The 12,650-nt window shown below is 41.5% G+C and overlaps 1 protein-coding gene across 3 annotated transcripts in view; it reads right to left on the bottom strand.

Annotated features, from left to right (window-relative positions):
- Positions 1-12,650, bottom strand: part of FAM131B (family with sequence similarity 131 member B) — a 49,445-nt gene that overhangs the window by 3,737 nt on the left and 33,058 nt on the right. For 2 of the 3 annotated variants that reach the window (XM_065849773.2, XM_065849760.2), the window contains exons 2-4: positions 4,114-4,223; positions 2,601-2,636; positions 88-181 (exon numbers count right to left, since the gene is read on the bottom strand). In XM_065849773.2, the coding sequence (XP_065705845.1) occupies positions 88-181; positions 2,601-2,636; positions 4,114-4,167 (184 nt within the window). In that variant the 5' untranslated portion in view covers positions 4,168-4,223. Of the gene's footprint in view, positions 1-87; positions 182-2,407; positions 2,581-2,600; positions 2,637-4,113; positions 4,224-12,650 lie in introns of those variants that run through there. The other variant, XM_071814817.1, reaches the window with a different exon arrangement.

Below are 12,650 nucleotides of genomic sequence, written 5' to 3'. Positions count from 1 at the left end.
GGGAGAGCAACAGAGAGCTATGGGAAGAGGTATATAGGCCCACAGAGAGAAGCTGCCAAGGATAAACTCAAATTTTGAGGATCTCACCAGAGAAAGATGATTTAGCCAAAGCCCCAATCCCATAAGCATTGGAGTTGCGTTTCAGCTTGGGGAGGATGGAGGTTGTATCTTCCATGGAGAGCTGAAAAGAGATAATATGAGGAAAAATTAGAGGCTATGTAACCAGGACTGGATATTGCATAGTGTTGGTGTTGAGTGAGGCAAGGTCAGTGGGAGAGGCAGAAGCAGGCTGTGAGCAGCCTCTCTTTGGCTGCTGCCAGATCTCCATAGACATGCTGCACTGTTTCCACCTCTTTGTTAGATCTGCAAGATATGGCTGATGGACAATTCAGGGAGCTTACAAGGGGGAACTGACAATGTTATAAGCAAGACACAGTAATGTATCATACTACAGATATTAATTTTTATATGTTCTTTTTGGTTTTTGTTTCTTCTCATATGATCTTAATAAAACAAACGTGACTGTATCAGTGATGCCTCCTGTTTCAAGCACCTACAACTACCTGTAAAGAAATGAGGTCTACAGTTCTGCTTACGTTCCCTTTACTCTCTCTGTTAATCCTTAGTCCCTGAACAACAAGTACAGGAAACTATTCGGACAAGCAGCAGTCACAAACATCATCATAAAACACAGACCTTCAAGATTAATTCATCAGGCTTCTTCAGAGATGCCAGGCATTGCATATGAGGCTCAATTTTCACAAGGGCTAAACAAGCATTACTTCTGCTCTTCATTTCAACCTCTCTGAAAATCAAGTCCAGCATGTTTCAAACACAAAGATACTCAAAAATAGTGACCATGACACTTGAAATTTTGAATCCTGACATGAAGCAAGCATTTGGTCATAGGCACACACCTCACAAAAGGCAAGTGGAGCAATAACTGGGGAGTCAAATAGTTGGAGGCAAAGGAAGGCATCGTAAATACATCAAACTGCATATAATCCCAGTCAATTGCCAAAATATGATAGGTGACTTTCTCTGGAAACTGAGTGTAAACGGAGCAGCTAAGGCATCCTGTAACTTTGGACCCAGGAATATCTGTGTGTAACATGTGAGCTGAAGAAGTCAAAAAGTAGGGGAAGAACAGTAAAAAGTGAGAACAGAGCCCTTGTTCCATGATGCATTTCCTTTGGTGATGAAGCTGGTTGAATAATGTCCATCTGTGCCCCCACTAGTCATTCCTACCTGAGCACTGCTGTTCAGTACCCACGCATTTCAAGACAGCCTGGGGGCAGTGCTGTAAGCCACCTCATGGAAATGGTCCAGAAAAGAAAGTGAACTGTGGAAGGTCTCTACCACTACGAGGTTGGAGAGCTATGACACGAAGGCAGGAATGAATGGGAAGGGAAGGAAATTCATGAATCAGCTTTGATATCAAAGAAGATCTATGGAATTACACTGAGAAAGAGCTGCATTATGAAAGAGCACCATGGATTCAGAATAGGTTGGAAAATGTGAAACTGCAGGTGAGGAAACTGTCTTCTACTGTCTTTAAGGAAACATGACTTTGTGTACTTTGCTTTCAGCTTGGGCAGAGGTGCAGGGAGTAAAAAAACTGACAAATTTCTCCAGACAGTTGCTGCATGCAGCATTATTTTCCTGTACAATTTGTTACTCTAACTGAGCCTAGGCAAAAGATCCCAAGCGATAAGTGCCACAATGAAAGAGATGTCAGTAGGGCGAGGGTTAGTTAAAAATATAAGTCCCCTTGATACTCAGCGTCCCAAGTGCTTTCAAACCACAAAGAACAAGAAAATGGCAGGCATTTAAAACTTTTGAAAGTATCTGGAATTTGAAAATGCTTATACTACAAAAAATGTAGCTTCTAATCCTGCCCTTCCAAGTGTACAAAACTATCAAGCTAATTTATATGAATGCATTTTTTAAGCCTCCTGAGCAGAAAAAATAGTTTGGGAGCACTAATATACATTATTCCCTTTTCAGGATGCTGGTTTTGTATTAGTGAAAAAGAAAAAAAAAACACCATATTTTTATGGCATAGGCATTAAGAGCAACAAGGACCATGTGCTATGAAAGTGTTTGCTTGTTTCTTCTTCCATTTGTTAACTGAAGTTAATTGGTACTGATCATGTCTCTCAGGAGACATTAAGAATTCTTTTACTTCTATATGCAAATGAGAAAGAGGGATACATTTCCCCCAGACTCCTGGAGAAGATCAAATTATGCTGTAATCAAAGACTAGTGACTTTTTAAAACATGCTGGACAGACACCTTTTTTTATCTAGCAGTGCCCATAAATCTCAAAAATAGAACATATGAAATGACACACAATTCTTCTAAACAGGACAAAGGCAATTTAATAGCCACCTGCAGATGTAAATACCTGCCAGACAGCAAAAGAGCCAGAAGCAAACAAAAATTCATCACCATCCTCTGAATCATAGACATTTCCCAGAAATTCAGTGATAGTAAACCTTCAGTTATGTTTCCATTCTGGTCTCTGCAGCATCCAATGGCAGACAAATCCTGGTCTTCCTATGACTAGAAATTTGAACAGTGATGTGGTACATACTCACATTGATACCATCCCAGGAGAAATCTGTCCGTGTTTGCTAAAGAAAGCAAAGAAGGGCATCATGTTAGTGTAACAAACAACTTGCAAACAGCCATGCAGCTCTTTAGTAGTTTGTCATAATCAACAGCCACTACTTCATCTGATATATTTAAAAAACTTTGTGTCTTTCAAGCTGGTTTCACCCCCTGCTGTTGATTATAGTGTCTGTAGGTACACAGTGTTTGAAGCTACAATAGCGAATAGGATGATATAAAGAGTAAGAGAGATAAAAATAAACACCTTTTTATAAGGGTTCCCTTTAACAGCTCTTCGCTAAACGTTGCAGTGCTGGGAGTTGCATCACTTTGAGGCTAACACAAGGAGGAGCTACAGTACCTATGTATTTTGAGTATAATACAGCAAGTTACAGAATTATTTTCTGCAGAAATTATTTTCTCTTGTAGTCTTTCAGTTTTTCCATTTTGACCCACTTTCCCCTTGCAAACTAGATCCATTTCCCTTATCAGGCATTACAGTACAAATTCATAGAGCATTTCTTTCTGCTGGGACAACTCACATCTCAACACCTTGGTTGAGGGATGTGGACACTCAGGAAAATTTAGATGAATCAATTACACCGATGGTATCCATTCACATAAATCAAAATGTTCATTGAGGTATAGTTCATGTTCATTGACTTTTAGATCTGCATTTGATCTAACTGAATCTTCCATACAAGGTTGGGGCCTACAATTTCTGCCAGGCTTCCATGAAACTCCCAAGTTTCTTGAAGTTGCATTCCAAGCCAGCAAGGTATAATAAGGAAATAAAAATACCTGCACACTAGCATTTTTTAAGCCTTTGCAAATTGTATGTTATTTGTTAATATTATTTGTGAATATCATTTGTGACTCCTCAAATATTATGTGTTTAAAATAGCTTTGATCTTTTTATTAATCATGACGGCATACCCTGGACCTTAGAGTTGAAAATTCAGGTACCTAAGATTGCAGAACCTGCAATAATTCAGAACAGCAAATGAACCAGCCCTGAAGATACTGCATGGTATGGTAAATCAATTGACAGTGAGTTACTACTGAATGCATCCCTAAAATTCAAAATGGAGACAAATGTGTTTCTTCAAAATATTTATGGCTGTGCTGTAGAAGCTGGGACAGGCATAGTGCTGGACATTTCAATTAATCCATTATTCAAGGAATGCAGACCTATAGGCTTGTCAGAACTGCCACAGTGTTTTCCATGTTCTGTTCCACTCCAGTCACGAGTAGTTAAAAGCACTTTCATTTGCAAATTGTTACTCACTATGGATATTGTGAAGGGAGCGACTCAAGTCTATACAATGCAAGCCAAACTGCACAGCTATGAAAGTCTGATCCTTGGGTGCACACTGGCATTCTGGATTCTGGTCCTCTCCCAGATGATGCCTCAGTGATGCACAACACCCATTTCTGAAACCAGAAGGAAGTACAACTTTCTGATCCCCCTGGGTAAATGCATCTGGGACAGGCACTCACCTCAGTGGAAGGTCGATGGAAGCTGCTGCCATGCAGTGAGCTGGTGCTGTCCATATTGATTTGGTCCACATCTTTCAGTCCCTTCCAGTCTACTGCAATCACCTCATTTCCTGTAGGAACACATCTAGTCAGGCTTCTGAATGCCACTACAATTTGTTCTAGCAGTCTTAAGCCAACTGAGCTCAGTGTACAGGAGAATAACTGAGTTTAAGGCCACAATAGCCTTAAATCATTCAGATTTTACTCAGACCACCTATACATCATCATCCATTATATTTCATACAGTTACCTCCATATAAAGACCAGTCATTTGTGTTTTTTCTCAAGCATAATGTATGCTTGGCTAAAGCGTAGACCTCCCCCCTCCAAAAAAAAAATAAATCTAGTCATTATATGTGACTGAGAAAGAACTAATTATTTTGATATTTTGTTCCAATATTAAACCATCATCACTTAAAAACAGTGTTCTCAGAAAGATTAAAGACCTTTTTAACACCTGCCATTACAATTCAGGAAAATTATTTATACACTTACTTTTCTTCTTGACAAACTAAATAGACTGAGATCTCTAGGTTTCTTACTGTAGAATGTGTTTTCAGTCCCCTTAATAAATCTGTGTCTCTTTTTAAAAGACATCTTGTTGCTCCTCTTCACATTAACCCATTGTGCCATAACCTAACAGTACATTCTCACATTTGGTTGTTTGTTCACTCAGATCCCTATGCACTTTGCACAGCTTTCTGGGATTGTTATCCATTAAAAAGCAGAGTATTAATAACATAAAATCGAAATTATAAAACTGAATGAATAAAGATAAAAAACATTATTAAGTAAGACTAAATAGTAATAAAAGTGAAACTAAATGCAAAGTAGCACACTTTAAGTAGTCAGCCAAGTAACCAGGACTTCTCTGTGTGACTGCTCTGTCCAGTTAGTGATTTACTATGCTTTCAGCCTTTGTGCCACGCTCAAACTCTTTTAAAAGTGATTTGCTTCCATGTCATGGAGGAAAGGTTGTACTGTCTTTAAACATGAGCCTTTTGGAACCTGGCAAGAAATATAGCTCCCAAAGTGACCATCTGTTCCTGGGATCGATTCAGCAATATCTAGTCTATTTGGAATACATGCCATTGAATGTAAGTGGTTCTATTTTCATTAGCTTTTAAGCTTTTTATTTACTCTTAATAGCAATTTTCTTCTCCACAGACATATTCAAACCCCCTTGCTTGTTCTAGCAGCTCCGGCACATTTACACTGACTCATCACTGCACTTCCCAGGTAAGAATCTTCTGAGAGGCAAGAGATAGTGTGCTCCACCCTACACAGGCCTGCAGGAGGCATGCAGATGATTATGGATGGGAATGCTGAGGAACACATCAGCTAGAATTCAAAATGCAAAAAGATAATTTGGTCCCTTAAAAAGGCTAAACATGGCAAGATGAAAAATGGCAGAAAGCAAACGCTATTCGAGTTGGTATCCACCACACCTTCATAACTCATCATTTTCCACTGTGCAAGAAGGTCACTTTCTGAAAGAACCAAGGCATATTTTCCCCTTCACACTTGATGTTTCTGTTCATCAGGATAATTAGAATCAAGTGCTTTAATAGCATACCCCATATGCCTCTGACTAGACTGAGTAAAGTTGCTGTTCCCTGAGTTGCAGTCTCCTGCAACTCAGGGAACTTAAAAGAAAAGGGAGGTTCCTATACCGTCTGCTACAAAGGTGAGTATAGAGGTCAGACACGGCCAGATTTCAGGAGGAGGCAGGACATGGCTATGATGAATATGACAAAAAAATACCTTTCAAGGTTGTGATCCTCTTGACTGATTTTCTTGACCAGCACCTGCATGCATTTGGCGTTACTGAGCTCAGTTACTTTTCTATAACTGTGATTGCTACTAACCATGATCAAATCAGCTATGAATGTAGAGCTGAATTTGTGTGCAGGTATCCACCTTTGCAGAGCATAACGTTCAGTTGTGTGACAAAGGCTCATCTGCACACCTACAAAGGAGTACAGGGAGACAACAGCAAGAGGGGAAGTCCAAACAGCACCCTCCCGGGTTGTTCCCAGGAAACTCCCAGGAGCCATCAGCCCACCAAAGGTCCATCTCCACATGCCCAGAGGAGCACATGAGCACAATGACAGGTGGAAGCCCAGCTTATGGACTCATGGGAAGGAACACCCTGTCTGGGCCCCTCTCAGGACTGTTCCAGGAAAGTCTCAGCCCCAGAATCCAGGGAAAGACCATCAAGATCAGTCATGGGAAGAGGGATTCAGAAGCAGTGTCACGACTGAGGGAAGTGGTTACTGCCCAGGGGTAGGGAACCCATTATGGAATGCAGGAGAAGAATATTTGGGGATTACACTAGATTTATGTGATGTTAAGGGGAAGAACCAATGGCAGGGAAAGCAGATGACCTGGGTGGTGTGAGGCAAAACAAATCTGAGAAAATAGATCAAGTGATAAAAGGGCCTGGTAGCATGTAAACAGGTTGCTGATCAATATGGTAGTCTACCCATGTCCTGCACTTATTTTGTGCATTCCTCTTGTCTTCTTCTTAAATTCTATTTCTAACTAACTCTTCTGGCATGAAGGGTGCTCTGTTTTGGGTGCATGCGTTTTGTGACTGAGGTCTAAGTGCCAGGAATTGGAGAGACAGGAGTGAGTGAAATCAGTTGGAGCAAGTGAAGACATGTGAATGAGTGCATGATCACTAGCTAAAATGAAGGTGAAGTGATCTGGGTGCCAGATGTGTGCCCTGTGTGCCCCTGAGGATGAGACCATAGGTTGAGTAGGCTACCAGAGGGATCAGGGGAGTCCCAACCACCTGTCACAGAGCTCTGTATTTGAGTTTATCTACGAGTGAGAGGTCTGTACCAGCAACCACAGCATGGCTGTGGCCTTGGGGGCTCCTATGTCCAGGTGCTGGCACTGGGGAGGCTGGATCCAGGGGCAGCTAGTGGGCAGAGAGGGTAGCCTTGCTACAGTAGGAATCCATGCTGTATATAGTAGATCTCACAAAATCACAGAATGGTTAGGGTTGGAAGGGACCTCTGGAGATCATCTAGTCCAACAAACCTGCTACAGCAGGTACACCTAAAGCAGATCGTACAGGAATGTGCCCAGGTGAGTTTTGAATGTCTCAAGAGAAGGAAACTCCACAACCTCTCTGGGCGGCCTGTGCCGGTGCTCTGTCACTCTCAAGGTGAAGTTCTTCCTCATATTCAGATGGAACCTCCTATGCTTCACTCTGTGCCCATTGCCCCTCATCCTATCATTGGGCACCACTGAAAGGAGTCTGGTCCCACCCTCTTGATATCCAGCCTTGAGATATTTATAAACATTGATGAGATCCCCTCTCAGTTTTCTCTTCTCCAAGCTGAAAAGACTCAGCTCTCTCAGTATCTCCTCATAAGAAAGGTGCTCTAGGTCCCTAATCATCTTCATAGCCCACCACTGGACTCCCTCCAGTAAATTCTTGTCCTTCTTAAACTGGGTAGCCCAGAACTGGACACAATACTCCAGCTGCAGCCTCACCAGGGCAGAGGAGAGGGGGAGGATAACCTCCCTTGACCTGCTGGTCACACTTTTCTTAATGCACCCCAGGACGCCATTGACCTTCTTGGCCTCAAGGGCACATTGCTGACTCATGGTCAACCTGTTGTCGACCAGGACTCCCAGGTCCTTCTCTGCAGTGCTGCTTTCCAGCAGGTCCACCCCTAACCTGTACTGGTGCCTAGGGTTGTTCCTCCACAGGTTGCACTTGCCCTTGTAGAATTTCGTTCGGTTCTTCCCTGACCAGTCCTTCAGCCTGCTGAGGTCTTGTTGAATGGCAGCACAGCTTAGCTCTGTTCCCCACCCAGCAGATGTCAGGGGGATTGAAGTCTCCCATGAGAAGCAGGACATGTGATCGTGAGGCTACTTCCAGTTGTCTGTAGAAAGCCTTATCAACTGCCTCCTCCTGATCAGGTGGCCTGTAGTAAACACCCACAACAGTGTCCTCCTTGTTAGCTTGCCCTTTAATTTTTATTCATAAGGACTCAGGTCACCCATCATTGCCCTCTAGGCAGAGTTCAAGACATTTGAGTTGCTCTCTCACATAAAGTGCATCTCCTCCACCTCACCTTGCTGGCCTGTCTTGCCTAAAAAGTACATAGCCTTCCATGACATTCCAGTCATGTGAGCTGTCCCACCTCGTCTCCATAATAGCAATGAGGTCATGGCCCTGTGAACGCACACAGATCTCTAATTCTTCCTGTTTATTCCCCATGTTACATGTGTTGGTGTATAGACACTCCAGAGAAGTACTCAACAATGTGGGTTTCTCATGAGGGGTGCAGAAAGATGTACCACAGCCGTGTGTATCCTTGCGGTGGCTTGCCTTCTGGTTCTCATCTTGGGAGGCAGGTAAAGAATATTTGTCACTTGCTCTGATTGCTCTGGCATGTTCCCCAGTTGCATGTGATTGTCATCACCACTTTGGACCCCACACTCCAAGCTCATCAGTTTACAGCCCCTCTATGCTTGCTATCTCGTTCCACAGCATGTCACAGGTGAGCCCAATTACATCCCCCTCCCCATTATATCTAGTTTAAAGCCCTGTCAACAAGCCCTGCTAGCTTGTGTGCAAAGACCCTCATCCCCTTATTTGTAAGGTGAACTCCATCCAATGCCAGCAAACCTAGTGCGTGTAGGCCATACCATTATCAAAAAAGCCAAAAATGTGGCAGTGACACCAAGCATGGAGCCAGGTGTTAATAGGGTGTACCCGTGTGTTTCTTCTAATGTCACTGCCCATGACTGGAAGAAGAGAGGAGAAAATAACCCATGCAACTGATTCCCTCACCAACCATTCCAAGGCCCTGAAGTCTCTTTTAATTGCCCTTGGGTTATGGGTCACAACCTCATTGCCACCCACATGGAAAACCAGTAATGGATAGTAGTTTGAAGGCCGTACCAGGCTGAGAAGTTTCCTGGCAATGTCCTTAAACAGGAAGGCAGCAAACCTCCCTAAAAGGAGGGTCCTTCCAGCATATTGGACCCTCTGCACCACCCGGAAGGGAGTAATCTGAAACTATAATCCTCCTTTTCTTTCTTGTGGACGTGGTAGGGAGCAGGCCTTTCAGATCATGTGAGCACCTGTGGTGTAGATGGTCTTTTGTTTTCATCAGCCATTGACTGGCTTTCCACTTCCAGAGCCTCATACCTGTTCTACAGAGGCACCTGGGAGGGTGGAGTGGGCAAGGGGGCGTTCTCCAAGGGCAAGGGGATGATCTCCATCACGCTCAACCAGAGATGGGAGCAGGATGAGGCTGTTGATGTTGTTTGTATGAATGCCGAGTATGTCTATCTGTGCCATTCTGTGTGGCTGGCATATTTGTGCATATATGTATGTATAAGTGTTGTCCATGCAGATACACAGAGGTCAGCGGGACGGTGAAACTGGAGTTAGGAGCAGAACAGGAGCCTGCCCCTGAATGCTGAGATCCAGCTGCCTCTTCCTGTAGAGGCAACCCCTGCTCCTTCCCTCCATCTGCAGCCCTTCACATGAGAAGGAGAGGGCTGGGGCATTACTAGCACAGAGCTGATCAAGACAGGGATGGTAGAGAGGTAGGAGAAATGCCACCTCCCCAGAGCAGAAGGCAGAAGACTTCAGTGCAGGTAGCTGTGTCATGACTGTTTTACCTCTGTTTACCCTAGATCTTTTTCGTGTACTCTCAGCTACATAGTACTGTGGTCCTTCCGTAAGTCTAGGTAGACATCCTGACACACAGTGCAAAACAGGCTGCAGCTCTGTGGACGCGCTGCAGAGATCCTTCCAGCCAAAGAGAGAGATCATCCTTAGGGAGTCTGGTGGTCAGCACATGGGACTTGACAGCCTGTCAGCCTTTGCTCTCAATTCTGTTAGCCCAGTAATGGTTTCCATGAAATGTTAGACTGTTGAAAATATTAATATTATTCTGGCAGATGATGGCATCAAATGGTTGAAGAACATTAATATCAAACATCAAAGTCCACACCTGTTCCATAATAATAGAACTGAAGGCCTATAGAATTTATTTATTACTGTTTTTCTCCAGTTGCAATATCTCAACTACCTAGACAAGGGAAGAGAATGAGTAATATGTGATCTTGCATGCACTATAGTCATAAAGACAGAATAATTATTGAAAATTCTTGGTCTAAACAGTTTCAAGAAAGAAAGAAAGAAAGAAAGACAGACAGACAAACATCAGGAGAAAATAACTCCTTAATATCTGCTAAACTCTTTTAAATGCAGTAATATCTGCTGAAGAGTTACAGCATCACACACTGTGGTTGAAAACGAAATCTCTGGCATTGGGCCTGGGGCAATGTTACTTCCTCTTACTGGAAGTTGGATAAAGGTTAGTGGGTTTGTTTCTCTTCTGCTAGAAACAGCAAGAGCAACATTAATCCACAGCACAGACATAAAAGATCAAGTTCTGCTCTGAGAGACGGAAGGAAAAACACACGGAAAATCACAAAGAAGTATGGACAGTGAAGCGGGAAAAGAGAGACTGAAAGCAGAACGTAATATTTTTGGTATTGTTTTAATCCAACTTCTCATTGGTCTCTTTCTCCTTTCAATTGGTATGTTTTTTTTCGGTTGTAATGGTACTTCCCTTCTCCAGTATAATTTCTTTTCTCTTACCATCTTCCATTGCAGCTTCTGCTAATCATTATGACTACTCCATTTGTAGTTTTATCATCAATTTCCTCTTACAGAACAGTATTTGCTCCTCTCCATATAGAGCTGAAAAGCATTTTACAACACGAGTGGGTCACGAAGCTAATTATAAAGTGGGATTTTTACAAACACATGATACTGTATTTCTCATTGAAATGTTCTGACACGAAATTATGAAAGTTGAAAGATTTCTTATTTCCTCATTATTGTTTCTGTATTGTGTGTATAGAAAGGATACAGAAGGCTTTCATTTTCATTGAACTTTTAAGAGATTTACTTATTTTTTTAAAAACATTTTATTATATGTTTTGGGTTTTTTTAACATCATAAACTCCATCCTTGCTCTGGAAGACTCAGTAGATGAATTAAGAACCCATAGGAACTACACTACATAAAGCAGTGAGAAAAAAACATAGCAGTTTAAATACATAAGTACATTAAGCCACACTGTTCACAGATCATGTTTGCTTTGTATTTTTAACAGAAATTTGATTTAAAAGCTCTGACAAACACTCATCAGATAAAAGAAGTCTCCATCACAACTGCAGCAATGTTCCAACTCAAGTCCTCTAAGCCTTTGAGGGAAAAATACCAGCCTTCTCTCTGTTTAAGTACTGTTAAGGTAAAAATCAAGATTTATTTTTAAGCCAGGCCTTTCTAAATAATAAAGATTTAAAACATTTAAAGAGGAAAAAAGATGGGGGAAAGAGAATACCCTTTTCTCCACTTTTTTTTTTTGAGCATCATAACTTTGGACTCTCAGAAATTAGAAAATGTGTGTACTAAGCATTCCCAAGCAATATGAAATAATGACCATTTTTATTAATGCACTGGAAAAATCCAGGAAAGCATCTGGATGACTGTATCCCACCTTGCTGATCCAAAATTACTACTTTTCCCTATTTCAGTAGTTCATTTTGCCACAAACTTTAATTTATCATGGAGATACAGAATTTCTTAGTTGGAGATATTTTCAGTTTCTTTGCATTTCTATGATCATAGGAAATTCAACTTGTTTTGAATTACTTATTACTTAATCCAAACAAGTCCATTCTCCTTGGGTTTCCTCTTGACATTTTCTCAATTCCTGTTACTACTGTCTATTCATTGATACTGTATTTGATACCTTTGCCTGTATTGTGTTCATTTAACAAGGTACATTCCTCTGCATCTATGCAGAAGCCATTAATAATCTATTTTGTTGTAAATTCTGTGCTGGAAACTAGACATCTCTAATTTATCTTCTCTATTTTGTTCCACACTAAGTAGATTAATACAGTTTTAGAATCTTAAATTCTGCTTTTTTTCTTCCTGACATGATGCTGGTGAGGATGTACACCATATACCAAACACGTATTTGTGTCAATTGCATTCTGATGTGCCATGCCAATTAACGTAAGAGGAAACATGAATTAAACAGTGAATTTCCAATACTGCTATTATCCACTGTTAGCAAACTTTTTTTCTGTTTCTCAAGTTTTACTTTCCAGCAGAGAATAGAAACATTATCATTCGATATTGGTAGCCAATGTTAATGTTGGTAAAGACCAATATTTAGAGTAAATGGTTCAATTACTCTTTTCCATTCCCTTCTTTTCCCTGAATAACTAAGAAAACAAGAAATGTAATTGCAGTAATTATGATCAGTCTTTAAATTGTTCTTTCCCTGACATCAATTTTCATGATTCCCCTTGGGAGTGTAGTATCTTTGTCAAACACGTCATCATGTGCTGTCAATTGTGGTTGAAATAAAAGCAGTTCAGGCTGCTGGGAAGGACTGACAGGTGGATGGATAGCATAATCACAGAAACCTTTTCCT

Source organism: Patagioenas fasciata, chromosome 1, assembly GCF_037038585.1.
Source record: "Patagioenas fasciata isolate bPatFas1 chromosome 1, bPatFas1.hap1, whole genome shotgun sequence".
NCBI lineage: Eukaryota > Metazoa > Chordata > Aves > Columbiformes > Columbidae > Patagioenas > Patagioenas fasciata.
Note: the sequence above shows the minus strand (reverse complement) of the source record. Positions and strands in the feature narration are given on the sequence as shown.